Source organism: Castor canadensis, chromosome 4 (genome assembly GCF_047511655.1).
Source record: "Castor canadensis chromosome 4, mCasCan1.hap1v2, whole genome shotgun sequence".
NCBI classification, from domain to species: Eukaryota; Metazoa; Chordata; class Mammalia; order Rodentia; family Castoridae; genus Castor; species Castor canadensis.
In genome coordinates, this window is record NC_133389.1 from 52,904,186 (window position 1) to 52,929,057 (window position 24,872).

The 24,872-nt window shown below is 40.9% G+C and overlaps 1 protein-coding gene across 7 annotated transcripts in view; it reads left to right on the forward strand.

Moving 5' to 3' along the window:
* The window catches only part of Lama3 (laminin subunit alpha 3), a 293,352-nt gene that overhangs the window by 191,554 nt on the left and 76,926 nt on the right, over nucleotides 1-24,872 (forward strand). For 5 of the 7 annotated variants that reach the window (XR_012447103.1, XM_074070176.1, XM_074070178.1 and 2 more), the window contains 5 exons: nucleotides 1,507-1,668; nucleotides 5,114-5,212; nucleotides 15,476-15,559; nucleotides 20,410-20,640; nucleotides 24,475-24,588. Coding sequence is in view for 6 of the 7 variants with exons in the window: in XM_074070176.1 (XP_073926277.1) it covers nucleotides 1,507-1,668; nucleotides 5,114-5,212; nucleotides 15,476-15,559; nucleotides 20,410-20,640; nucleotides 24,475-24,588 (690 nt within the window). In the remaining variant the exon portion in view is untranslated. Of the gene's footprint in view, nucleotides 1-1,506; nucleotides 1,669-5,113; nucleotides 5,213-15,475; nucleotides 15,560-20,409; nucleotides 20,641-20,800; nucleotides 21,977-24,474; nucleotides 24,589-24,872 lie in introns of those variants that run through there. The other 2 variants (XM_074070177.1, XM_074070182.1) reach the window with 2 other exon arrangements.

Below are 24,872 nucleotides of genomic sequence, written 5' to 3' on the forward strand. Positions count from 1 at the left end.
TGGCTAATGACACAAGGAAGCACTTTGTTTCATATTATTGTTTTATCATGAAAGCTATGATGAAGTATACAGATGAATAGTTACATAATGTGAGGTCCAGAAGGTTCCCAACCTAGGACCTTCTGTCACCATGGAGTTGAGATGTGCCAAGCTCATGAACCTTTGCAACACCCAGGACCTCTCCAAAATCACTCAGGGTTTTTATGAAGGTTCCATTACCCTAGGCATGGTTGAACTAATCATTAGCTATTGGTAATTAACCAAATCTTCAGCCCCTCTTCCTTCCTCAAGATTGGGGATGGGACTGAAAGTTCCAACCCTCTAAACAAGCACTGGTCTTTCTAACCAACAGCCCCCAGGGGTCTAGGGACCCCTGTCACTAGTCATCTCAATAGCATAAAAAGGACACTCTTACCACTCAGGAGACTTCTTGGTCTTAGAAGCTCTAGTGTCAGGAACTGGAGATTAAGACCAAATGTTAGAAGAAAAGAAGTTCCTGTCAGTACCTTCCATTTGGGGAATTACAAGAGTTTTAGAAGCTCTGTGCTGGAGACAAGGAGCCAAGACCAAATAGATAACTTTCTTGAGAGTATAATATCCATCCCTCCTTTGTCTTCTGTCTTTTTCCTGTTTTACCTTCCTTCTCACCCTTTTACCACCTTTTCCTTGGTGACTTTTTAAATTAACTTCATCAACCTAAAACTTTTATTGTTATTAGTCCATGAACAGAAGTCTCAGGTTTGCTTTCTTTGTAGAAGTAATGTTTTATATCCAACAAGTATTCAAAGAAATATTATTTTATATAATTTACTGCCTGCTTCCCAAATGTAGTGCAGACTGGTATTTGGGGAAAAAAATCATTTGTAAATCCACTCTAAAGTCTCCTCTCCTCACCCCTGAGGGAACCAGAAATCATTGTTCCTAATCTATGCCTATTGATTCTTTTTCTCCCCTCTCCCCAAAATGGAACTGACTTCCTTGGCAACCAGGGAAATACTTAATTTTGATGCTCTATTTAGAGAAAAGTAACAAAAACAGACCACTGTATTTGACAACCCATTTGTCTCTACATGGAGCTCACTTTTTAAATGTGCCCACAGCTCTAGTTATTGTTCCAACATTCATTGACCAGCTACCAGGATGTGTGCTGAGATACAAAGATAAAGCTCACACACATATGGTCACTACCCTCCTTGAATTCCTGGTCACATTGTGTCAGACAGAGGCAGTGGTGGATCAGGTTTCCATCACGGGAGCCCTGGTGAGGGCAGGCTCTAGGGGAAACATCTGGTGAGTGTGGCTCAATGGAACAGCTTATGCCTTGCATGTACCTGGGTTCTGTCCCTAACACTGAGAGAGAGAGAGAGAGAGAGAGAGAGAGAGAGAGAGAGAGAGAGAGAGAGAGAGAGAGAGACCAGACCCAGGGCTTTTTTTAACGATCCATAATGTAGCTGTCACCCCAGAAGCCACAAGCATACATTTCTGTGCCTTACTCTTGTGTTCTAGTTTGTGGATATGATGGGCTGGCGCCTGGAGATGGCAGATGGAGTCAATATCCCCATCTCCTTCAACCCAAGCAGCAACAGCGTGGTTGGGGATCTCCAGGAGCTGCCCTCCACGGTCCATAGTGCGTCATGGGTCGCACCTCCATCCTACCTGGGGGACAAGGTAATGGTGGTCTACTGTTCTTCTGAACCCTCTTTGGGCCTCTTTCACTACATGAGCATCATTTACTGGAGGTCTGGAAGGTCAGGTTATTAACACTAAAAAATGGTATTAACCAATAAAAAGAAGACACTCTGCCTCCTTCTGTGGGGGGCCCAATAAGCACCTCCTGTGCTCCACATACTCCAGACCCCAGCAAAGGCACCACGTTGGTCTCCATTTTTACTTTCTGCCAAAGAATTTTCTTCTAGGGAAATGTATGACCATTTAAATAGTATCTGTTAACACGTGAGACAGGTATGCTTTTAAATGCCAACGCTGAGAGTTCTTTGTTTTAAAGCAGAAGAAAGGCTCCTTGTCAAGAAAACAAAAGCTGAAAAGTGACTCACAGGCTTATTAGCAGAAGCAGGCTGAGGAAGTGGCACTTCGATAAGTGGAATTTGTGCGTTCAGTTACACACTCCCTGGGGAACTTATAAATGGGTTGTTCTTCCTTTGCTGCATAAATTATCAGCCCAGAGCCTGGCCAGCTCTGCTCTTTATGGGGACAGAAATGAAGGCCTCATGTGGAAATGCTATCAGGTGCCATGTGCTCCAAGTTTAGCCAGGGCAGAAGTTTTAGAAGGGATGGATTTCATAGGACCCAGCTCACGTGTGCCTTAATGTCACAACAAGAATGACTGAACATTAGGATCTTGTTGGCCAGAGGTCTCTAATCCTATCTTCAGGTTTAAGATCTATGGGGGTTTATTTTTTGCTTTATTATTATTATTATTATTATTTTGGCAGTACTGGGGTTTAAACTCAGGTCCTCATGCTTACCAGGCAGGGGCTCTATACCACTTAATCCATACCCCCAATTCTCTTTGCTTTAGTTATTTTTCAGATAGGGTCCACCTGCTTTAAACCCTGGGCTTCTTGGACCATGATTCTCCTACTTATGCCTCCCTCATGGTTGGGATTACAGACATATATCACATGCTCAGCTTGTTTGTTGAGATGGGGGTCTTGCTAACTTTTTGCTCCGGTTGTCTTTGAACTGTGATCTTTCCAATGTCCATCTCCCAAGTAGCTGGGATTACAGGCATGCACCACCGTGCCCCAACCCCTTGGCTTTAACATATGCATGTGGGGAATGTTACTTCTCTCATATAACCCTCTTCTCCCTCACTTAATACTGCCCTTCACTTCTCTATAGTTAGCCCATGAGTTGGTTATCTGTTATTGTGTAACAAGTTATTCCAAACCTTTGAGGCTTAAAGCAGCAAATAATTATGTTGCACTGTTTCTGTGAAGCTGAATTTCAGTGGCAGGCAATGGCTGAGTATCTTCTGAGGTTGCAGTCAAGATGTCAACCAGGACTGGTCATCTGGGCCTCGAGGGGCTCACTTCCAGGTTCATTCACATGGTTGTTAGCATTCACATGCTGTTCCTTGCTGGCTCTGGCCTCATAACATGGTGGCCAGACAGGCAGACAGACAGAGGCTGAGAGACTGAAAGTGACACTGAAATTGGCATCCTTTTATAACCTAATTTTGAAATGATATACTCTCACTTCTGCCTTATTCCATTCCATAACTCATTAAAAAATGAGTCACTAAGTCCAGCCCACACTCAAGGGGAGGGAAATTAGGCTTTACTTCTTAGAAGAGTATTAAAGAATTTGCAGATACATTTTCTTAAAACCTCCTTAGCCCATCAAAAAGGCAGTGATGCCAGGCGCTCGTTTGGAACACAGCTGTGTGCGGGGCTGTCTGCTTGCAGATAGTAGGAGAAGTTTCTGTGGAGGGGTCACCAGAAGAGCGGCAGCTACTCTGTCCTCCTGGTTGGTTGTGTTCTGCCTCAACTGAGGTGAGGCTCCTCTGATTCCCTCCATTACTCCTTCCTTCCCCATTGGTTTTACTTCGTGGGTGGGAGGGGTCAAGACTAGGGAGGGAATAGTTGTCGTCAGAAAACTACTTCCACAAAACCACCACAATGCTTGTGCTGAGCTCGGTTCACATCCCTCATGGCTCCTGGACCCAGAGAATTCATGATAGCCTAGGAAGTAGTCACTGTCTGTGTTCAGGAGAATTGTTTTGGGAAAATTTATTTTTAGAGGTTCATTTTTTAACAGATAGATGTTATTCAGTTCTCTCAGCTAAATAAGAAACCAATGGCCTAGCCTTGTTAGAACTGTTGTGCATTAAATATTTTGGTTTAGTAGTCATACAGAAAAGAAGACCTTGTTTGTATCAGCATAGTCATTTTTCTTTTAAATAAAAGTATATTTTTGCTTGTAAAACTCAATCATGTTAGGGCCAGGCATGATGGTACATGCCTGTGATCCCCGCTATTCAAGAAGTGGAGGTAGGAGGTTCGTGATCTAAGGCCAACCTGTACAACAGCTCAAGACCCTATCAAAAACAAACTAAGGTAAGGATTTTAGGTTGTTCTCCAATGTATGAAAAACCTGACATGAGATACCTATGTAAGGAAAGTGCTATTTCACCCAGTAAGCCTCAAAAAAGTAAATGGATAATGCTGATCATATATTGCCTTTTTGACATTTCCTTGGGAATCTGAAGAACCTCCCTTTTCTCCTCTGCCAGTGAGACCATTTAAATGTGGTCTTACAAACACTAAATAAAAAATTTGGCCAAACACCCTCCCCTCAGAAAAAAAAAGTTGGGTGCCCATGGCTCACACCTGTAATCCTAGCTACTTCAGAGGCTTAGATCAGAAGAATTGTGGTTCAAGGCCAGTCCAGGGAAAAAAGTTTGTGAGACTTCCCCCCACCCCATCTAACCAAAACCTGGTGTGGTGACTTGTACCGGTCATCCCAAGGTACGTGGGAGACTGACATCAGGAGAATCACAGTACTAGGCCAGTTCAGTCAAAAATTGTTTGCAAAACCCCATCTCAGTGGGGGAAAAAAACCAGTGTGTGGTAACTGTTGGAAACTTAAGAAAGGAAGATCGAGGTCCAGGCCAGCCTTGGCAAAAAGTGAGACCCTATCTCCAAAATAATCAGAGCAAAAAAGGCTGGAGGCAAGGCTCAAGCAGTAGAACACCTGCCTAGCAAGTACAAAGCTCTGAATTCAAACCCCAGTACTGCCAAACAAACAAACAAATAAATGAAAACCCAACTAAAACAAAAAAGGTTGGAGGTGTGACTCAAATGGGAGAGGACTTGACTAATAAGCACAAGGTCCTGAATTCAATCCCTATTACTGCCCAAACCAAACCAACCCTCAATCATGTTCATGCTAAACATTTTAAATGGGATAAAAAATGGTATAAAGTAGGTTAAACACCATCCCCAATCCCACTTTCTAGTGATCACCCTATCCATCAGTTGATCATGCATCTTTCCAGATATAACAGACCTATTTGTATACCTGTGATGTGGATTGATGTCACAGGGTCTCTTTTAACGCTGTTGTATTGACACTGTTGATTCAATTCTAGGTTTCCTCGTATGGTGGCTACCTCACCTACCAAGTCAAGTCCTTTGGCTTACCTAGTGACATGACTCTTCTGGGAAAGCAGCCAGATGTGCAGCTCACTGTAAGTATCAGAAGTTGACCCCAGTGGCAGAAAGCAGTGGTTTCAGTTGGTGTGGAACTTAATTGAAAATATCTGCATAGGTGGCCTATGAGAAGTCTGGATTAAGTTGTTTCCAAATTTTTTTTTCTGTTCTCATTATGAGTTTTTTTATAATAAATTTTTATTAGGATACATTCATTATACAGGGGGGATTCTTAGTGACAATTCCAATTAGACTTATATTGTACATTATTTACATTGCCCTCATCGTCTCTCCCCCTCAACTCCCTCTCCACCCCACTTAAAGCAATTACAAGAGGTTTTCTAGTTCTGTTTCATATAGGTATATGAAGTCTATCTACCATATACTGTCATCTTAATCTCCTCCCTTCACCCTCTTCCTTCCCCCTAGTACCTCCCCCACAGACACTATGCCTATTTTACAGTCCTGGTTTTTATTATTAATATTTAAGTCGATATTCAAAGCGGTGTCTCAATGTATGCCCACTGTGAGTATGCTTTACTTTGGTCCATTCAACCCCTTCCATTACTCTCCCTTACCCCTTTACTTCCCACCCCTCATTTTCAACAGCTTTCAATATACATCTTTAGATATTCTACCTTCACATCTTATGTTATGTGATGTTACTGATGCTCTATCATTCTCTTTTCCTTTTCCTCTTTCCCTGAGTTCCACAGAATAGTCCCACTGTTACATACATGTTCTAGATCTGAGTTTGTATATAATCATGCTTGTTTTTGTGTTTATCTTTGGATCTATCTTCCATGTATGAGAGAAAACGTGACTTTTGTGTTTCTGATCCTGGCTTACTTCACTTAACATAATGTCCTCCAATTGCATACATTTACCTTCAAACCAAACCACATGTCATTGTTCCTTATGGCTGAGTAATATTCCAGTATGTGTGTGTGTGTGTGTGTGTGTGTGTGTGTGTGTGTGTGTGTGTGTGTGTATCACAATTTCTTGATCCATTCATCAGCTGTAGGGTACCTGGGTTGTTTCCAAAGCTTGACTATTGTGAATGGTGCTGCAATGAACATCGATGTACAGATGTCTCTACTGTATCCTGTATCCTTACATTCCTTTGGGTAGATGCCTAGGAGTGGTATCACTAGATCATATGACAGCTCTATCTCTAGTTTTTTGAGGAATCTCCATACTGCTTTTTCATAGTGATTGTACTAATTTGCATTCCCACCAGCAGTGCATAAGGGTTCCTATTTCACCACATCCTTGCCAGCATTTGTTGTTGTTATTACCATTAATTATGGCCATTATAACTGGGGTGAGATGAAATCTATGTGTTGTTTTGATTTGCATCTCTTTTATAACCAGGGAAGTTGAACACCTGTTCATGTGTTTACTGACTTTTTATACCTCTTCCTTTGAGAATTCCCTATTTAATTCATGTGCCCATTTCTTCATTGGGGTGTTGATTCTTTGGGGGCTGAGTTATTTGAGTTCTCTGTAGATTCTGCATATTAGTCCCTTATTGGATGGGTAGCTGGCAAAGATTTTCTCCCATTCTGTGGGCTGTCTCTTGAGTCTAGTGACTGTTTCCTTTGCTGTGCAGAAGCTCTTTAGTTTGATGCAGTCCCATTTGTTCATTGTTTCTCTTAGATGCTGAGCCTTTTGAGTTCTGTTTAGGAAGTAATTCCTTATACCTGTCTGTTCTTCTGTATTTCCTACTACTTCCTAAAGTTGTTTCAAAGTTTCAGGACTTATATTAAGGTCTTTGATCTGCTTTGAGTCGAGTTTGGTATCAGGGACCTAGTTTACATGTAGATATCCAGTTTTCCCCGCAACATTTGTTGAAGAGGCCGTCTTTTCTCCATCATGTGTTTTGGGCTCCTTTGTCAAAGATCAGTTGGCTATAGATGCACGGGTTTATGTCTGGATCTTCCATTCTGATTCATTAGTCTTCATGTCTGTTTTTGTGCCAACACCATGCTGTTTTTAATGTTATGACTCTGTAGTATAGCGTGAAGTTGGGTATTGTGATGCCTCAAGCATTGGACATTTTGCTCAGAATTGCTTTGGCTATTCAAGATCTTTTGTGTTTCCCTAAGTATTTCAGGATTGATTTTTCTATCTGTGCACAATGTCATTGGAATTTTGATAGGGAATGTATTGAACATGTAGATTGTTTTTGATAGTATGGCCATTTTCACAATGTTGATTCTACCAGTCCATGAACATGGAAGGTCTTTCCATCTTCTGATGTCTTCTTTGATTTCTCTGTTCAGTGGTTTATAGTTTTCATTCAAAAGGTCTTTGTTTCTTTCATTAAATTTATTCCAAGGTACTTTATTGTTTTTGAGGCTATTGTAAATGGGATTGTTTCCCTTATTTCTTTCTCAGTGTGCTTATTTTTGCTATATAGAAAAATAACTGATTTCTGTATGTTAATTTTGTATCCTGCTACTTTGCTGAAAGAGTTTTATGATTTCTAATAGTTTTTTGGTAGAGTTTTTGGGTCTCTTTGGTATAGGATCATGTCATCTGCAAATAGGGATAGTTTGATTTCTTCCTTTCCTTTTTGGATCCCTTTTATTTCTTGCTCTTGTCTTAGAATTTCAAAACTATATTGAATAGGAGTGGAGAAAGTGGACAGCCCTGTCTCATTCCTGAATTTAATGGAAATGGTTTCCATTGTTCTCCATTTAGTAAGATGTTGGCTCTAGGTTTGTTGTATATAGCATTCCTTCTATTCCTAGTTTCTTCAGAGCTTTTATCATGAAAGGGTATTGGATTTTGTCAAAGGATTTTTCTGCATCTATTGAGAGGATCATGTGGTTTTTGTCCTTGTTTCTGTTTGTATGCTGTATTACATTTATGGATTTACATATGTTGAACCATCCTTGCATCCCTGGAATGAAACTGACTTGGTCATGGTGTATGATCTTTTTGACATGTTGTTGAATTCTTTTTTTTTATTATTCATATGTGCATATAAGGCTTGGGTCATTTCTCCCCCCTGCCCCCACTCCCTCCCTTACCACCCACTCTGCCCCCTCCCTCTCCCCCCTACCCCCTCAATACCCAGCAGAAACTATTTTGCCCTTATTTCTAATTTTGTTGTAGAGAGAGTATAAGCAATAATAGGAAGGAACAAGGGTTTTTGCTGGTTGAGATAAGGATAGCTATACAGGGAGTTGACTCACATTAATTTCCTGTGTGTGTGTGTTACCTTCTAGGTTAATTCTTTTTCATCTAACCTTTTCTCTAGTTCCTGGTCCCCTTCTCCTATTGGCCTCAGTTGCTTTTAAGGTATCTGCTTTAGTTTCTCTACGTTAAGGGCAACAAATGCTAGCTAATTTTTTAGGTGTCTTACCTATCCTCACCCCTCCCTTGTGTGCTCTCACTTTTATCATGTGATCAAAGTCCAATCCCCTTGTTGTTTGCCCTTGATCTAATGTCCACGTATGAGGGAGAACATACGATTTTTGGTCTTTTGGGCCAGGCTAACCTCACTCAGAATGATGTTCTCCAATTCCATCCATTTACCAGCGAATGATAACATTTCGTTCTTCTTCATGGCTGCATAAAATTCCATTGTGTATAGATACCACATTTTCTTAATCCATTCGTTAGTGGTGGGGCATCTTGGCTGTTTCCATAACTTGGCTATTGTGAATAGTGCCGCAATAACATGTTGTTGAATTCTGTTTGCCAGTATTTTGTTGAGAATCTTTGCATTTATATTCATTAAAGATATTTGTCTATAATTCTTTTTTCTGGTTATGTCTTCATTGAGTTTTGAAATGAATGTAATGCTGGCTTCGTAGAATGAGTTTGGTAGTGTTCCTTCCCTTTCTATTTCCTGGAAAAAATTGAAGAGAATTGGTGTTAGTTCTTCTTTAAAGGTTTGGTAAATTCTGCCATGAAGCCATCAGGTCCTGGGCTCTTCTTTGTAGGGAGACTCTTTGTTACTGCTTCAATTTCATTGCATGTAATAGGACTATTGTAGGTGTTTAATATCTTCTGCAGTTTTAGTTGTATGAATATATGCATCTAGGAATTTATCTTTTTCATCTAGATTTCCCAGTTTACTTGAATATAAGCTTTGAAAGTACTCTCTAATGATCCTCTGGATTTCATTAGTATTTGGAGTTATGTCCTCTTTTTCATCTCTGATTTTATTAATTTGGGTCTTTTCCCTCCCCGCTTTTGTCATGTTGACGAGGGGTTTGTCGATCTTGTTAATCTTTTTAAAGAACCAACTTTTTGTTTCATTGATTCCTTGTATAATTTGTATGGTTTTCGATCTCATTGATTTCAGCCCTGATCTTTATTATTTCTCTCCTGCTGGTTTGGGTTTGGTTTGTTCTTGTTTCTCTAGTATCTTAAGGTGCATCATTAATTAGGTTGTTTATTTGAGAGGTCTCTGGTTTGTTTGTTTTTTTTAATGTAGGCACTTTTAGCTATAAACTTTGCTTTTAGCACGGCCTTTGCTATGTCCCACAGATTCTGGTAGGTTGTATTTTCATTTTCATTGGATTCTAGGAACTTTTTGATTTCTTCCCTTGTTTCTTCAGTCACCCATTGGTTTTTCAGCAGTGTGTTGTTCAGTCTCCATGTGTTTGAATATTTTCTGTGGTTTCTTTTGTTGTTGAGGTCTTGGTTTATTCCATTGTGGTCTGATATGATGCAGGGGTTATTTCAATTTTCTTAAATTTGTTGAGACTTACTTTGTGTCCTAAAATTTTATTTATTTTGGAGAAAGTTCCATGAGCTGCAGAAAAGAATGTGTATTGCCTGGTTATTGGGTGAAATGCTTTGTAGATATCAACCATGTCTATGTGGTCTAATGCATGGAGTAGTTTTGAAGTTTCTCTGTTGATCTTTTGCCTGGATAACCTATCTATAGGTGGCAGTGGGGATTCAGGTCTCCCACTATCACTGTGTTAGGGTCTGTGTGTGCTCTTAGGGCCATTAGAGTTTTTTTTTTAATGTACATGGATGCCCCTGAGTTTGGTGCATATGTTAAGGATTGTTATTTCCTCTTGATAAATTGTTCCTTTAATTATTATGAAGTGACCTTCATTGTCTTTTGTGATTGATTTTACTTTTAAATCTACTTTGTCAGATATGAGTATAGCTACTCCTACCTGTTTATGGGGTCCATTTGCTTGGAAAACTTTTTTCCACCCTTTGACTCTAAGCCAGTGTTTATTTTTTTTCAGTGAGATGAGTCTCTTGTAAGTAACATATGGTTGGGTCTTGTTTTTTTTAACCCAGTTTGCTATTCTATACCTTTTGATTGCGGAACTGAGGCCGTTTACATTCAGTGTTAATATTGAGAGGTGCCTGTTGTTTCCAGCCATTTTTATTCCCCTGTTGTTTTACCTATTCCTTGTTTACTGGTCTGCTTGCTCAAAAGGGTTTATTCTTTCTTGACTCATCCTGGCTCACTCTAGTTTTTTCTTCTATATGTAAAGGACCTTTAAGTATTTTCTGTAGTGCTGACTTTGTAGTTGCAAATTCCTTTAGTTTTTCCTTGTTGTGGAAGGTTTTAATTTCTCCTTCAATTAGGAAGGATAGTTTTGCTAGTCTAGGTTTACAGTTGCTTTCTTTCAGGGCCTGAATTATGTTTTTCCATGACCTTCTTGTGTTTAGAGTTTGAGTTGAGAAATCTGCTGTTATTCTAATGGGTTTGCCTTTATATGTGGCTTATCTTCTTTCTTTTACAGCTTTCAGAATTCTTTCTTTGTTCTGTATGCTGAGTGTTTTGATTATGATGTGTCTGGGGGGTGTTTCTTTTTTGGTCCTGATGGTTTGGTGTTTTGTAAGCTTCCTGCACCTGGGTAACTCTTTCTTTCTCAAGGTTAGGGAAATTTTTAGCTATTATTCTATTGAATAAGTTGTCAATGCCTTTAGTTTGTATCTCCTCTCCTTCTATACCCATGATTCATAGGTTTGGTCTTTTCATGGCATCCCAGATATCTTGCATGTTCCATTCATATTTTCTTAACATTCTTTCATGGTCTTTTACTCTTTGGTCTAATTCCTCTACTTTGTCTTCTAGTCCTGATACTTTATTCTCAACTTGTTCCACTTTGTTCACCAAGCTTTTGATTGAGATTTTTATTTGGGATATTGAGTTGTTTATTTTGGATTGATTATTTTTCAAGGTTTCCATATATTTATTAGATTTCCTCTTTCATATCCTGGATAGTCTTCTTAATTTCATTCATCTGTTTGTTTGTATTCTCTTTGAGCTCATTAAATTATTTATTCATATCTTCTTTGTGGTCAAATACTAGCTTTTGTGTTTCTTCTTTGAGGTTGTTAATCATTTTTCCTTTTGTTTTTTGGAATTCATTATTTGATATCTCTCCCTCTACGCAGGTGTTTAAATCCTTAGTGGTGGCATTGACTTTTGAGGGAGAGTGGTTGTCTTGCTGTTTCAGTCTGCATTGAGATTTACTCATATGGAGTTTTTTTTTTTTTTTTTTTTGGTTATAGTTTTAACCCCTTGTATCCCTGAAGTTGTGGTTTTGAGTTTTTTTGTCCTGGAGCTCCAGCAGTTTTCCTTAGAGAGGTATATGCTGGAAATGTTACCCCTTGCAGGATTCTTATTATGGTGCAGATTACCTCTTTTCTCCCCTCAGCAAGAGGGCTGGAGTTCCTGCTCTTTGATGGTGGAGTGGGGACTCTTCTGCAGTCAGAGAGGGGAGTGCTGGGTCTCTGTGCACTGTGGGGGGCAGGACTCCTAGCACTTGCAGAGTAGTGGATTGCCACTCAGTGGAGGAGCTGGGCTTCCAGCTCTTAGACAGGAGAGACTGGGCTCTCCTGCAGGGAAGCAGGGACTTTCCAGCTGTCAGGCATAATGGGAAGCTCTGGGCCTCTGTGCTTCTCAAGAGGCAGGCCTTCTGGTGTCACTCACTGAGTAGTAGGTTACAGCTTTCCTCCCCTTTGTGAGGAATCTAGCATTTTTGGCCTTTAATGGAGAAGTGGGGGGCTCTACCATGGTTGGGCACAGTGGGAAGCACTGGGCTTTTTGTGCCTTAGGGAAACAGGTCTCTTGGCACCCACAGAATGGCAGATTAACACTCAGTGGAAGAGCTGGGTTCCCACTTTTTGATGGGGCAGCGGAGGCTCTCCCATGGGAGGACTTGATGGTTAACGCTGGGCCTCTGTGCTCTGTGGAGAGGTATGCCTCCTGACACCAGCAGTCTAGCAAAATGTGGAGCCTCGTGTCACTTTGGTATGTGGCAGCAGGCTACTGGTACTGAATAGCATGTTGAGGATGCCAGTGGGGCAGCAAAGCTGGCAGACTTGAATCATCTGTTGCCCACAATGCAGCAGAGGCCCTGGGGTCTACTTGTGTTGTGAATGGGCTTCCAGGAGCCACAGCAGCTGCTGTAGGCATGGGGGATCAAAGCCTGCAGGCATTGGGAGTTCTGGGGCCTGTTTGCTAGGAGTGACAGCAGCTGCTACAGTCACAGGAGAACAAAGCCTATGGGCAGCGGGAGCCCTAGGGCCTGCTTGCAGGCACAGGTTACCAGGAGCCATGGCAGCTGCTCCAGGCACAGGGGAACCAAGCCTTCAGGCAGCAGGAGTTCTGGTGCTACTTGCCAGGCATGGGATCCAGGAGTGCAGTACAGTAGCACTGCAGGCATGGGGGAACCAAGCCTTGGGGCAGCGGGAGCCCTTGGGCCTGCAAGCCATTCTAATATCTTTGAAGACACTGGAATAGAAGTATGGGAGCACATTGCATCTGCTCAGGATCTCACATCTCTGACTAAATGGCTTCTCTCTTCTCCCCTCCCAGAGTACTTAGCTGTGTTGCCCTTACTTTTCACAAGTAACTGCCTCATGTTTTATGCTTCTGTCTTTCAATTTAGTCTCAGAAATCCTTTTGAGCACTACCCATGTGAAAGGCCGTATTGCAAGACTCTATAAATGACAGGTGACCCCTGTCCTCTCAAAAAGGGGAGATTTGGGCTTGGTGTAGTACATATTGGTAATCCCAGCTACTGAGGAGATAGAGGTAGAAGACACATGGTCTGAGGCTGGCTGTGACAACAGCAAGAGACAGTATCTGAAAAACAAAAGGACTGGGGCATGGCTCAAATGATAGAGTGGTTGCCTAGGAAGTGTGAGGCCCTGAGTTCAGTCCCCAATACCACCAAAAAAAGGGTTGGGGGAGTAAGGAACTTCAATTGGAAATATATGCATGAACACTAAGTGGTCAGTGGTTGAGTAGAAGAACAAAGAGGGCTCTATCAGAGCCAGGGCTGAGTTATGTAGTGTGTGAGGCCCTCAGTAGAGATCATGGAAAAGGTTCACCTTGAGCAAGCCCTTGAGAATGGGCATGAAAGGAGAAATGCCCATGAGGGGCAGGAATAAAGGGCAACCCAGGCATAGGGCAAAGCAGGGCAGGATGCTGTCTATGCTCATGGGTCAATCTGGCCATCTTATCAGTGTGTGCTTGTTATTAGCAAAAGGTGTTTTCAGAAGACCTTGGTTCTTGCATTCTGGCATGGAAGAATCCAAGCAGAACTTGTGGGTGTAAATGGGGTTTATTAAATATTAGGGAAAGGGAAATACAAAAGGGAGCATGGTGGGGTGCAGGTGGAGTCTGCTGGCAGTGAGAGCGTGCTTTTCTTTTTCAGGTGCTTTTAAAACCTACACTAACCCATGGGGAGGGCATACTCAGGAAATTCCCACCCAATAATGAATCAGTGGGGAGGGGCATGGGTGCTTCCCAGCCAGGTGCAGGTGGTCTGGGCCATCCCTGGGCAACCTACTTGAGCCCCAAACTCTTCCTACTTCTAGCCTGCCTCATGCTGAGTCACTGAGAACAGTCTGGAGACTAGGGAGGGGGGTGGTTTAATGATATGCTAAGAATTGAACTTGATAGAGATGGGGTTGAGGGGCCATGCTGGTTTTTTGAGAAGTACCAACCACACACTATGTGCCTGGCCTGCAATCCAAAGCAGCAGTTGTGACAGTTCCTTGAGACAGAGGTGATGTCACATCTGACTTTGAGTCCCCTACAGTGTAGGGCTCAATCCTTCCAACACAGGTTGGGGTGCCTGGAGATGCCTCCATTTCTGGTTTGTGTGCTGTGACAAATGCAATACAGCTCCATCTTCCTGAAGGGTTTCCCGTGCCATTTACTGTAAACAGAGACCAGCAAGTCTCCATGCCTTCTCACAGCTGAGGGCCTCTTATTTGGTAGATGTTTGTGTTCAGGCACTGGCTTGCTGTGTTTTGTTTTTACTCGTGTGCAAGTCTATTGAACTGTTATTTTTAAAAACTCCAAGGAACCTTTGCAGAACATCTTGAAAATAAAGCAGCAAAGATTTTAAAAGCTATGTCTTAAGGAAAAATAGCTACCCAATAAAAACACTGCAGTGCTGTGTCTCAGCCATAGTTCAGGCTATCAGTGTACCTGCTGCCCAGGTGTTTCTTATGCATACTATTGGAATTCACTGAGATGTAATAGCTAAAAATTCTCTTTAACTTTGCCTCCAAACGTGGAAAGTAATTTAGGCTTGTGGAACATTTACTCTGCTGCTTTGTGCTAAACCACTGTAATTAAGAACCTTTGAGGCATGTGTCTTAGATTAAGGTTTTAAATGATTTGTGATTCTAGATAATGCTCTGCTTTCTGAAACCCAGCCCTCATGATCTGAGTGCCTTCAGGTTTAGAGCTACTACCAAAAAACTGGGCAATAGTGTGTGAGCTTGGGTGGGGCTGTGGATGGAGGGCATTAGCCATCCTGTTCTGCCCCGTTAAGAGCCCCCAAGAGCCCCTGTGGCAAAGAGGTGGGGGTGGAGGGGTGGAGAGATTGGAGAATGAGAGTGAGCAAGGCAGGATCCTGCAGAGAGCAGGACAAGATCCTGGAGCTCATTCCTCCCTCTGCAGGCCAGCTCTGCTCTGAGGTTAGTTCATTGACTGTGCAAGCTCCCAGCTGGCTCTTCCAGTAGCCCACTCACCACACTCTTTCTTTCTACACCATCTGGTCCTGTAGGCAGTCATGGAAGCAGCAATTCCTACATTTACTGCAAAGCATGATTTTTAAAAAAAATTTTCCATCTTGTTAAGCCACTTTCAGGCAAGGCAGTTTTCCTGATTTCCTGTTTGTAAAAACGCAGTGTTCTATTACTAATCTATCTCCATGTCACTAATCCTTTTTCCTGACAGTTAATTCTGAACTCTTTTTAAAAGTCAGGTGTGTCTTAGGCTGACTGTAAATCTCAAAGCACCCCAACCAAGGACTAACACATTCATACTCGTCTTTAAACAGGGTCAACGCATGTCCATAATTCATAAGGAACCCAATGACCCACGGCCAGACCGGCTGCACCATGGGCAAGTGCAGATGATCGAGGTAAAGGAAAAGTACCATAAAAGGTTTTGGATGAGCTTTTTGGTTTCATTTTTTAATTATTTCACATAATCATGACTTTTTTACTTATTTTAAGAATTTTAAAATATAAACATTTGTGAGCATACAAGATTATATATGTAGGTAGATATAAAAAGCAAATTATATAGAGTATAAAGTACTACTCACTTGACTTTGAAACATTTCTATGACCATTTGACAGTTAATTATCCTTAATAATTAATAATTAATCCTTAATAATCATATAAGCCTTGTAAGTGTAAATACTGCAGCATAGCTCCCTCTCATTCTCAAGTCTCCCTTGGTGCCTGGGACCTGATCAGTGTCTAACAAATGCTTAGCATAGATGGATAGAAAGGTAATGATGGTATCTTACCTCAAAAGAAATAAAAGTAATATAACTAAATAAAGGAAGTCTTATCAGATCATAAAACATTTTATTATACCTCTTTAATTACAACTGTTCCTTTTAAAGTTACATTTCATTTATATGATTAAATATAACCAAAACTTCAAGGTAAATGTTTTTTGAGTCCCTCAATCTTGAAGACATATTTTAACATTCCTATACCGGTACATCTATACAATGGAATATTATTTGGCAATAACAAAACCAAATTATTGACACCTACTACAACATGAATGAATCTCAAAAATACTATACTAAGTAAAAGAAGCAAGATACAAAAGACTACATAGTGTATGATTCTTTTAGCGGATAGAGATTATACCTGCGAAAAAACATGGTGGAGAAAGAACCTCCAAAAATTCTTTCTTCTATAAAAAGCACTGAGAAAATTGGCCAAAATGATCATAATTAATTTTTTCAGGACTCTGAAATGAATCAAATGCTTGGTGTCATCTGAAAAGTGTTTATTCAAGAAAAATGGCTGAATCTCAGTAAGAACACCCAGCTTTGTGGTATTCAACTTGCCCTATTCCATCCTCCTCTCTGTAGTTCCAAAGGAACCTGGCAAAGGAAGGGAACTGGAGTTCCTTTCAAATCTTCCTAAATAACTCTCATGACTTGCCTGGAGGTATTTTAGAGATCCCACTTACAAAGTTTCCCTTATTTGACCAGATTAGAGTTTTTTCCCCAGAAATGTTGTTGAAAATACTTAGAGATAATTGTTTAACTTCATGGGGAAGTAGTTGGGGCAACCAATAGTGAAATTGTGAAGCTTAAATAAGAAAGTTGGGGCTTTGAGAAGCTCTCATATAATCCTGGGGATGTGGAAGTTATACATGCTCAGGGATGTGCACAGCTCCAGGCATGTGCACATAGTAAAGAGAGACCTGAGATGGTCCTAAGTCACCTCTGGCTGACTTGAAAACTCAGTGCAAGCCAGAGGTGAAGACTAAAGCAGAGTTGTCTGTCCCATAGCTGAGAGTTGAAGGGGTCCCTCAACCTGCACATGGAGCCATTTTGCAAAGATCGGGAGAAATTATTTTTGGCTCTGGGCATTTGAGGAAAACTCTGCCCAATCATTAGCTGAACACTAAGTTAACAAAGAAGAGACTTTGGTAGCCATACAGGCAAAAATTATAAACTTTACAGAATCTATTTAGAAAATTCACTAAATAAACAATAACAAATGCTTGGTGAATATGATTTCCAGAGTTGCCACATTGTATTGTTTTAAATGCCCAGCTTCCAACAAAAAGTAAGACATGTGAAGAGCAGCAAGGAAGCAGGCAAGCATCAACTGCCGGTGTCACTGAGGAGGGGCAGATACCAGACCTGCTAGGCAAGCATTTTACTGTTTGACTATTTATTTGTACTGGAGATTGAAGTCAGGACCTCACATTTACTGCGCAGGTGCTCTACCACTTGAGTCATGCCCCCAAAAGTCCTTTTGCTTTTTGTTTGTTTTTCAGATAGGGTCTTGTGCTAAATGTGCCTGGGCTGGTTTTCACCCATGATCCAACTACCTCTATCTCCTGAGTAGTTAGGATTATAAGCGTGGGTACCACACCCTGCTTGTTTTTTAGATAGGATCTCACTAACTTTTACATAGGCTAGTCTTGAACCATAATCTTCCCAATCTCTGTCCCCTCAAGTAGCTGGGATTATAGGTGTGCATCATCATGCCTGTCCTTAACAAAGATTTTAAATCAACATTTTAAATATATTCAAAGAACTGAAGGACACCATGTCCAAAGAACTAAAGGAAAGTATATCTCACCAAATAGAGAATATCAATAAAGAAATTGAAAGTATTTTTTAAAAGAACCAAATATAAATTCTGGAGTTGAAAAGTACAGTAAGGCTAGAAGGGTTGTAATGAACTGAATTGTGCATCCCTGCCATTTATACATGAAATCCTAACCTTCAGTGTGGCTGCATTTGGAGTGAGGAAATAATTAGTGTTAAATGATGTCATAGGGTAGATCTCTGATAGGATTAGTGTCCTTATAAGAAGAGACACCAGAGAATTCACCTCTTTCCTCCATAAGTGGATGCAGTGAGATGATGATCACTTACAAACCAGAAGAATCCTCACCAAAGCAGCTGGCACCTCAGTATGGGACCTGCAGCCTCCAGAACTGTGGGGAAATAAATTTCTTGTGTTTTAGCTTCTCTGTGTGTAGTATTTTGTCATGACAACCTAAATTGGCTAAAACAAGGGCTCAAAAATAGATGTGAATAGGCAGACAGAAGAATCAGCAAACTTGACGAAGGTCAGTCGAGATTGTCCAATCTTAGAAGCAGAAAGAAAAAAGAATGAGAAAAAAATAGATTCTCAAAGACATGGAACACAGTCCAGTGTGCCATCATTGCATAATGGACATGCCAGAAGAGAGGGGAGAGAGGAAGGGAAAGAAAAAATATTTAAGGCAGTAGTTGCTAAAAACTCCCCAAATTTGATGGAAATCACTAATGTATACAACCCTGAAGCTCAGTGAGCTCTACACAGGATAAATGCAAGAGATCACACACACAATTATCATAGTGAAGATGCCAAAAGACAAAGACAGAATCTTGAAGGCAGTGATTCTTCACAAACAAGTGGTCCTCAATAAGTAACAATTGATTTGTCAGAAGGTGGTGGTGACATATTCAAAGTACTGAAAGAAATACCCAGTTGAAGAATTGTATAATTCTCCAAAATGTCCTTGAAAATTGAAGAAAACACTGGGAGTTGTGGTTCATGCCTGTAATCCTAGCAGTTGGGAGGCTGAGTCAGAGTATCATGAATTTTAGTTCAACCTTGGCAACATAGTGAGAACCAAGTAAAAAAGAAGCAAAAAATTAAGACACACACATATAACAGAGAATTCATTGTTAGTCAGCTTCCCTGAAAAGAAATACTGAAGGAAATCCTTCAGACTGAAATGAACAGCTACTATACAGTGACTTAAATCACAGGGAGAAATAGAGCACTGGCAAAGGTAATTGCATAGATAAATATAAAGGACAGTATATCTCCTGTTGGTAATTATTCTTCCCTTTCTATCTAATTTAAGAACAAGCTACATAAGGAGTAATTATGGGCATATAATGTATAAAGATGTAATTTGTATGATTAATAGTACAAAAGAGCATGGGAGGGAATGAAGGTAATAGAAGCAAAGCTTTGTGTACTATTGAAATTTTTTTTCTATACTATTGAAATTAAGTTGGTATTTATCTAAGTTGTCTACCATGGGCAAATCCATAGAGACAGAGTAGAGATTAGTAGTTGCCTGGCGTTGGGAGTGAGAATGGATAGAGTACAAATTGACATAAGCACTTTTGTGGTACTGAAAATATTGTAAAATTAAATTATGATGGTTGCAGGTTTCTGTAAATTTACTGAAAATTGTACATTTAAAATGAGGGGCTGGGTACAGTGGCTCATGCCTATAATCCCAGCTACTTGGGAGGCAGAGATCAGGAGGATCCCAGTTCAAGGTCAGAATAAGCAAAAAGAAGCCAGGCACGGTGGCATGCATCTGTGATCCCAGCTACATAGGAGGTAGAGGTATAAGGCACAGTCTAAGGCCAGTCCTAGGCAAAAATGCAAGACCCTACCTGAAAAAAACCTGAAGCAAAAAAGGTCTGATAGTGTGGCTCAAGTGGTAAAGTGCCTGCCTGGCAAACGCAAGGCCCTGAGTTCAAACCCCATTAACCACCAAAAAAGAAAAAGAAAGAGGGAATATTACTATATGTAAATTATATCTCAATTTGTTAAAACTATGTAAGTACTTATATGTTAGTAATAATAGATACCATCAATTGAATGTCTACCACATGCTAGCCACTGTGCTGAACACTTCATACATGTTATATTGTTTAATTTACTTTAATCCTCATGATAGCCTTGAGAGATTAGCTCTCACTGCATCCATTTAAGAAATGTGGAAACGGAGTTCAAAGGAGAGAACAGAATATCAAGGTTAAGAGTACAGGATTTTACATGAAAAGATGCTCAACACCACTAATCATTAGAGAAATGCAAATCAAAACCATATTACCTCACACCCATTTTAGAATAGTTACTATTGAAAACAAAAAACCCAAAAAATAACAAGTGTTGGCAAGGATGAGGAGAATTGGGACCTCATGTGCTGTAGGTGAGAATATAGAGTAGTGCTCCTGCTGTGGAAAACAGTATGGACATTTTATACCATTTTACTGCTCTCAATTCCCCATCTTCCTTTCTTCCCTTTCTCTTGGTACTCTCCCTCCCTGGTCAACCTGGTCTGACTTCCAGGAGGGACTTTCCCATCTTTGATTTTTCCTTACACATCTTAAAGGTTTTCTCTTGGATTATTTCTGGGGTTTGCCTGAACTTCCTGGAAGTGAGCTGCCCTAAGGGGGACCCTCATCTTTCCTTTTGCCTGTGCAGGGGAACTTCAGACATGCTGGCAGCAGTGCCCCGGTGTCTAGGGAAGAGCTGATGGTGGTGCTGTCCAGACTGGAGGGACTGCACATCCGTGGCCTCCACTTCACCGAGACGCAGCGGCTCACCCTGGGGGAGGTGGGGCTGGAGGAGGCCTCCGACACAGGAAGTGGGCGCAGAGCACATCATGTGGAGATATGTGCCTGTCCCCCTGACTATGCTGGTGACTCATGTCAGGTAGGAAGTTTTCCCATCCACGGCATTCCCCGGGGCAATGTCTGCAGCTGGCTTTTCTGGCAACCATCTAGGACATTGTCCAGTTTCTTCTGGGCTAGATCTTATATCTTATCCAGACTACCTTCAAGGATTAAATGTGAAGAAGACCAAGCTAATGTCTCCATATTCAAAGGAAACTACAGGAGCTCAATAAATGAGTGAAAGTGGGAGGTTGTAGAAAATCAGAAGTAGGAGGGAACCTGCCCCTCAGCATCCCAATATTTGCACCAGTACTTTACCTTGAGCTAAGCCAAGGTACAAATACCTTTCTCTAATCCAGGGCCTCCCTTCCACTCCACCCTGGCCACCAGTAGAGGTGAATTCTAGAAAATTTCCCAGATTCTGTGAGGGACATTGCACTCTAAATTTTCCAGCTCTCAGCAGGTCCTTGTTCTTCAAGGTCCAGGTGACTTGAGTTGTCCTTGGGTCATTAAAATGTGCCATAAAAGGAAATGATTTAATATCTCGAGCTGTAAATATGTTCTTTTCCTAAGAGAGGGGAAAAATACACAGTGTTAGTAAAATTAGTAGGAAATAGAAACATTGTCATTCTGTGTATTCCAAATGCTGAATGTATACACAATCCTTCACTTTCTTTCTGTACTCCTTAGTAGCAGAAAACCCAAAGGTGATTTCTCCTTTTTAAACCAGCAGCCTCTTCCCTGCCATGAATTTCCCAGGCTCCTGTCTTATAACTTTTAGCTCATAGGTTGCCTACATTCAGCTCCCTTCCCCCCCAGCTCTTTTCCAGCCTGATTAAAATAGGTAGCCTAAGGAAAAGAGGGGAACCTGGATTACCACCCTCATGCTTAGGGTGTGTGCTTTCAGTGACTCAGCCTGTGATTTATGGCTGCCCTAATCGTCTAGTGCTGTCTGCAGGGCGAGGTGGGTAGAAGGTGATGTCTGCCCCACCTCACAGGAATTACAGAGCGGTGCACTTACCTGCGGGACTGTTATGTGTGCTCTGCCACAGGCTGACTCATGTGTGAAGTTTAAAGGTGGGGCCCCTGCCGCAGACAGCCTTCCTTACCTGAGTCAGGCAGGCCTGGGCACTGAGCAGGAAGGGCAGGTATAAGAGGAAGAGACAGAGGTTTGCGTGCAGCCAAGAGGACGCCTGGGGACCAGGATGCCCCCTGCAGTAAGGTGGTCAGCTTGGAGTACAAAATGGTTGTGGATCTTTGGGGCAGTCCTGGGGCAGTGTCTGGGATACAGTTTAGAGCAGCAAAGCGTAGAGTTTCCTCAGCCTCCAGGTCAAAATCATCTGCAAGCAAGTAATGTGGAACATAGACCCAGCCAGGTAATGTGGCTTTGAAATTTTGGTTTGGGATGGGGAAGGGTTCCTGGCTTTGTGACATTTTGAGTTAGGGTGACTAAGGAATAAATGGGTGGGCTGGGGGAGAGGCCGATGGCTTCCCCTTTACATGACTGGCAGTATTTATTACAGTACCTGACAGATTGCTCTCCTGAACCATTAACCACAGCCCCATAAACATCAGCCCACCTGGAAATGTCGAGACAGTTAAGAGCTTGAATGCTTGTGTGCTGTTAATATAGTTATGAAACTTTGTGCCCCTTAGGGAGTAACTCCAGCCTTGGGACAAAGAATCCACTGTAGGCTTCCAAATTCTACTTGGAAGAAAATTGATTCACAAAGTAGAACATGAGAAACAATCAAATCCGTGCCTAAGAAAAGCGACCAAAGTTTGCATAATATCTAGCAGACATGCTTCGATTTGCCAGGCATGAAACGTTCATAATTTCTGCTCTTTCTTTAAGCTTTCTGGATGTTATATGCATACTTACAGAGAAATAAATCCTATGGCTGCTGAAATAGCACTGGATTTTGAATAGGGGCATAATTGTTATCATTTATAATATAAAAGTTTATAGGAAATTTTATCCTGAAAAATTACCACTGTATAAAACTTAACCAGTTACAGAATCCCTTTACTGAAGTAGTATATTAGAATGTATTTATTTTTATCTAAAGTAAGTCTTTAATACAATTAGAATACTTTAGCTGAACTTTATGTAAAATATGTTTGCTTGCTTTGTAGAGGAAAGAAAAAGATTATATTTCAGTAAGTGACATATGCTGTAAGAATCACATGACCTATAATGCTTGCATAGTATTTTTCCTGCTTCTAATAAAAAACAAAGTAAGGTAGATGATTTAATTTTGATCATGATAAACTATCCTTTCCCAAAGCATGTTTAATTAAGGCTCTTACTTAAGCATGTTATTATAAGGAACCAGATCTGTTTGTTTGAGTAATTTGTCCTTTTCCAAATATAATTATTTTATAAGCAGGTAATGTGATAGATTGTGATAATAACCATAAGGTACTTGCTATTTAATAGTGGAGCTTGTTTGTTGTAGATATGATTGCACCATCATTGGCTGAATTTCATTCAGATGTATCTTAACAGTTATGCTATCAGCAAAAGAACATTCCTTTCATACTTTGATTCTCCTTTAGACAAGCCTATTCATATAGCACATAAAGTAATCTGATTTTTTGCAATGTGTTCTTTTGCCTAAATGTGGTTCCTAATAGCTTAAAGGAACATTATATTGGGAATTATGATCTATTGATGGGTAGCATCTGTAATCACTGGTAATTTTGGAAGGAGTTCCTGGCAGGGACTGAGAAGTTCTACCCTAGAGAGCATATGACCTTCCCCCATGGGGCAGCTTATTCCTCTCTTCCACTTGACCAGGTAGAGACCTTAATGGCCATGCATGGATGAAAATGGACCGTTCATTTCAAGATTTCCATTGACTGCAGTTTCAGCGTCTATAGACATATATCCTGTTTAAAGAGAATTAGATAAAAGACTGTCCTTTATCTTGAAATATTAATTTTTCCTGATACTTTAAAGACAGGGCATATAGGAGATCAATGTAACAAAACAAGGGACAGCATCCACTTTTATACTGTGCACTTATTTGCTCTGCCAAAACAAAGAACATGTCTATATCCTCTTTAAAGGCAGAAGTCTATAAATAAGAATCACTGCTTTTTAAAAAATGTATTAGAGGCATTCTAACTCAAATCCTTTTAAAAAGATACCAGTTTGTGAAGAGAAAACTATAATTATTTTATCTATATGAAAAAATAATAATCTGTACTATTATACTGGAAGAAGACAGTAAACTGGTGATAGAAATAATCAAATCAAAGCAATATCTAACAAGAAAATAAGACCAAACCCAAGAAGACTCTTTCAGGTGTTCAGCATGGGCCAAACATTTGTGAAGAATACTGCATTGGATCAAGAGCCTCCTGTCTCCCTGACCTCCCTGTTGCCCACAGACTAATGAGAGGCAGTGAAATGATGCCAGTAATTCTGCCATCATTGTGCAGATACCAGTGAAGACTCCTTATGCCTCCCTTCCTTACTGCTCTTCCCACCAGCCCAAACTCACACTTAGCTAAGGACCAGCTGTGTGAGGAGAACTTGAACTTGACGTGGTTTGTTTAGCTGTGTTCTTCCAGACCAGGACTGGGTCCTTATCCTTTTTACTTCCATCCTTTACTCCCTTCACCTGCCCTCAATACAACTGGTGTGAAGAGAGGGGCCCTGTTCTCACCCCCACCTCTGTTCTGTTCTCTTTCCGTTTCCCTCCTACATGGCATAGAAACAGAGCAAAATCTGACAACAAACCGGATAGACTGGTTTGTTGTGGTTAGAAATCCACACACTGACTGCTTCATGGTCAGAATTGTCATAGGCTTTGGAAAGTAAGTCTTCTCTTTCTTTGTTTTGATTGAATTCTTTGTTTGAATTAAGGGATGTAGCCCTGGATACTATCGGGATAACAAAGGCTTATATACTGGACGGTGTGTTCCCTGCAATTGCAATGGACATTCAAATCGATGCCAGGATGGCTCGGGAATATGCATTGTGAGTAAACCAACAGTCTGATGCTATCAGCAGACAGTCATTCCTCCTCTTTCCCCACTACTGCCCTGAGATGCTAATGTCATGTCTCCTACCAAAGCCTAAATTAGAGGCTGCTATAACTATGTAGGAGTCTCCATTATTATCAGACTGAATTATGTCATTTGCATTTCACCTCTTCCTCATCTTAATGTGCCCTGTTCAAAGAAATCACCTAGGCCATGCACAGTGGCTCACATCTGTAATTCCAGCTTGGCAGGAGATATAAATAGAAGGATTGTGGTCTA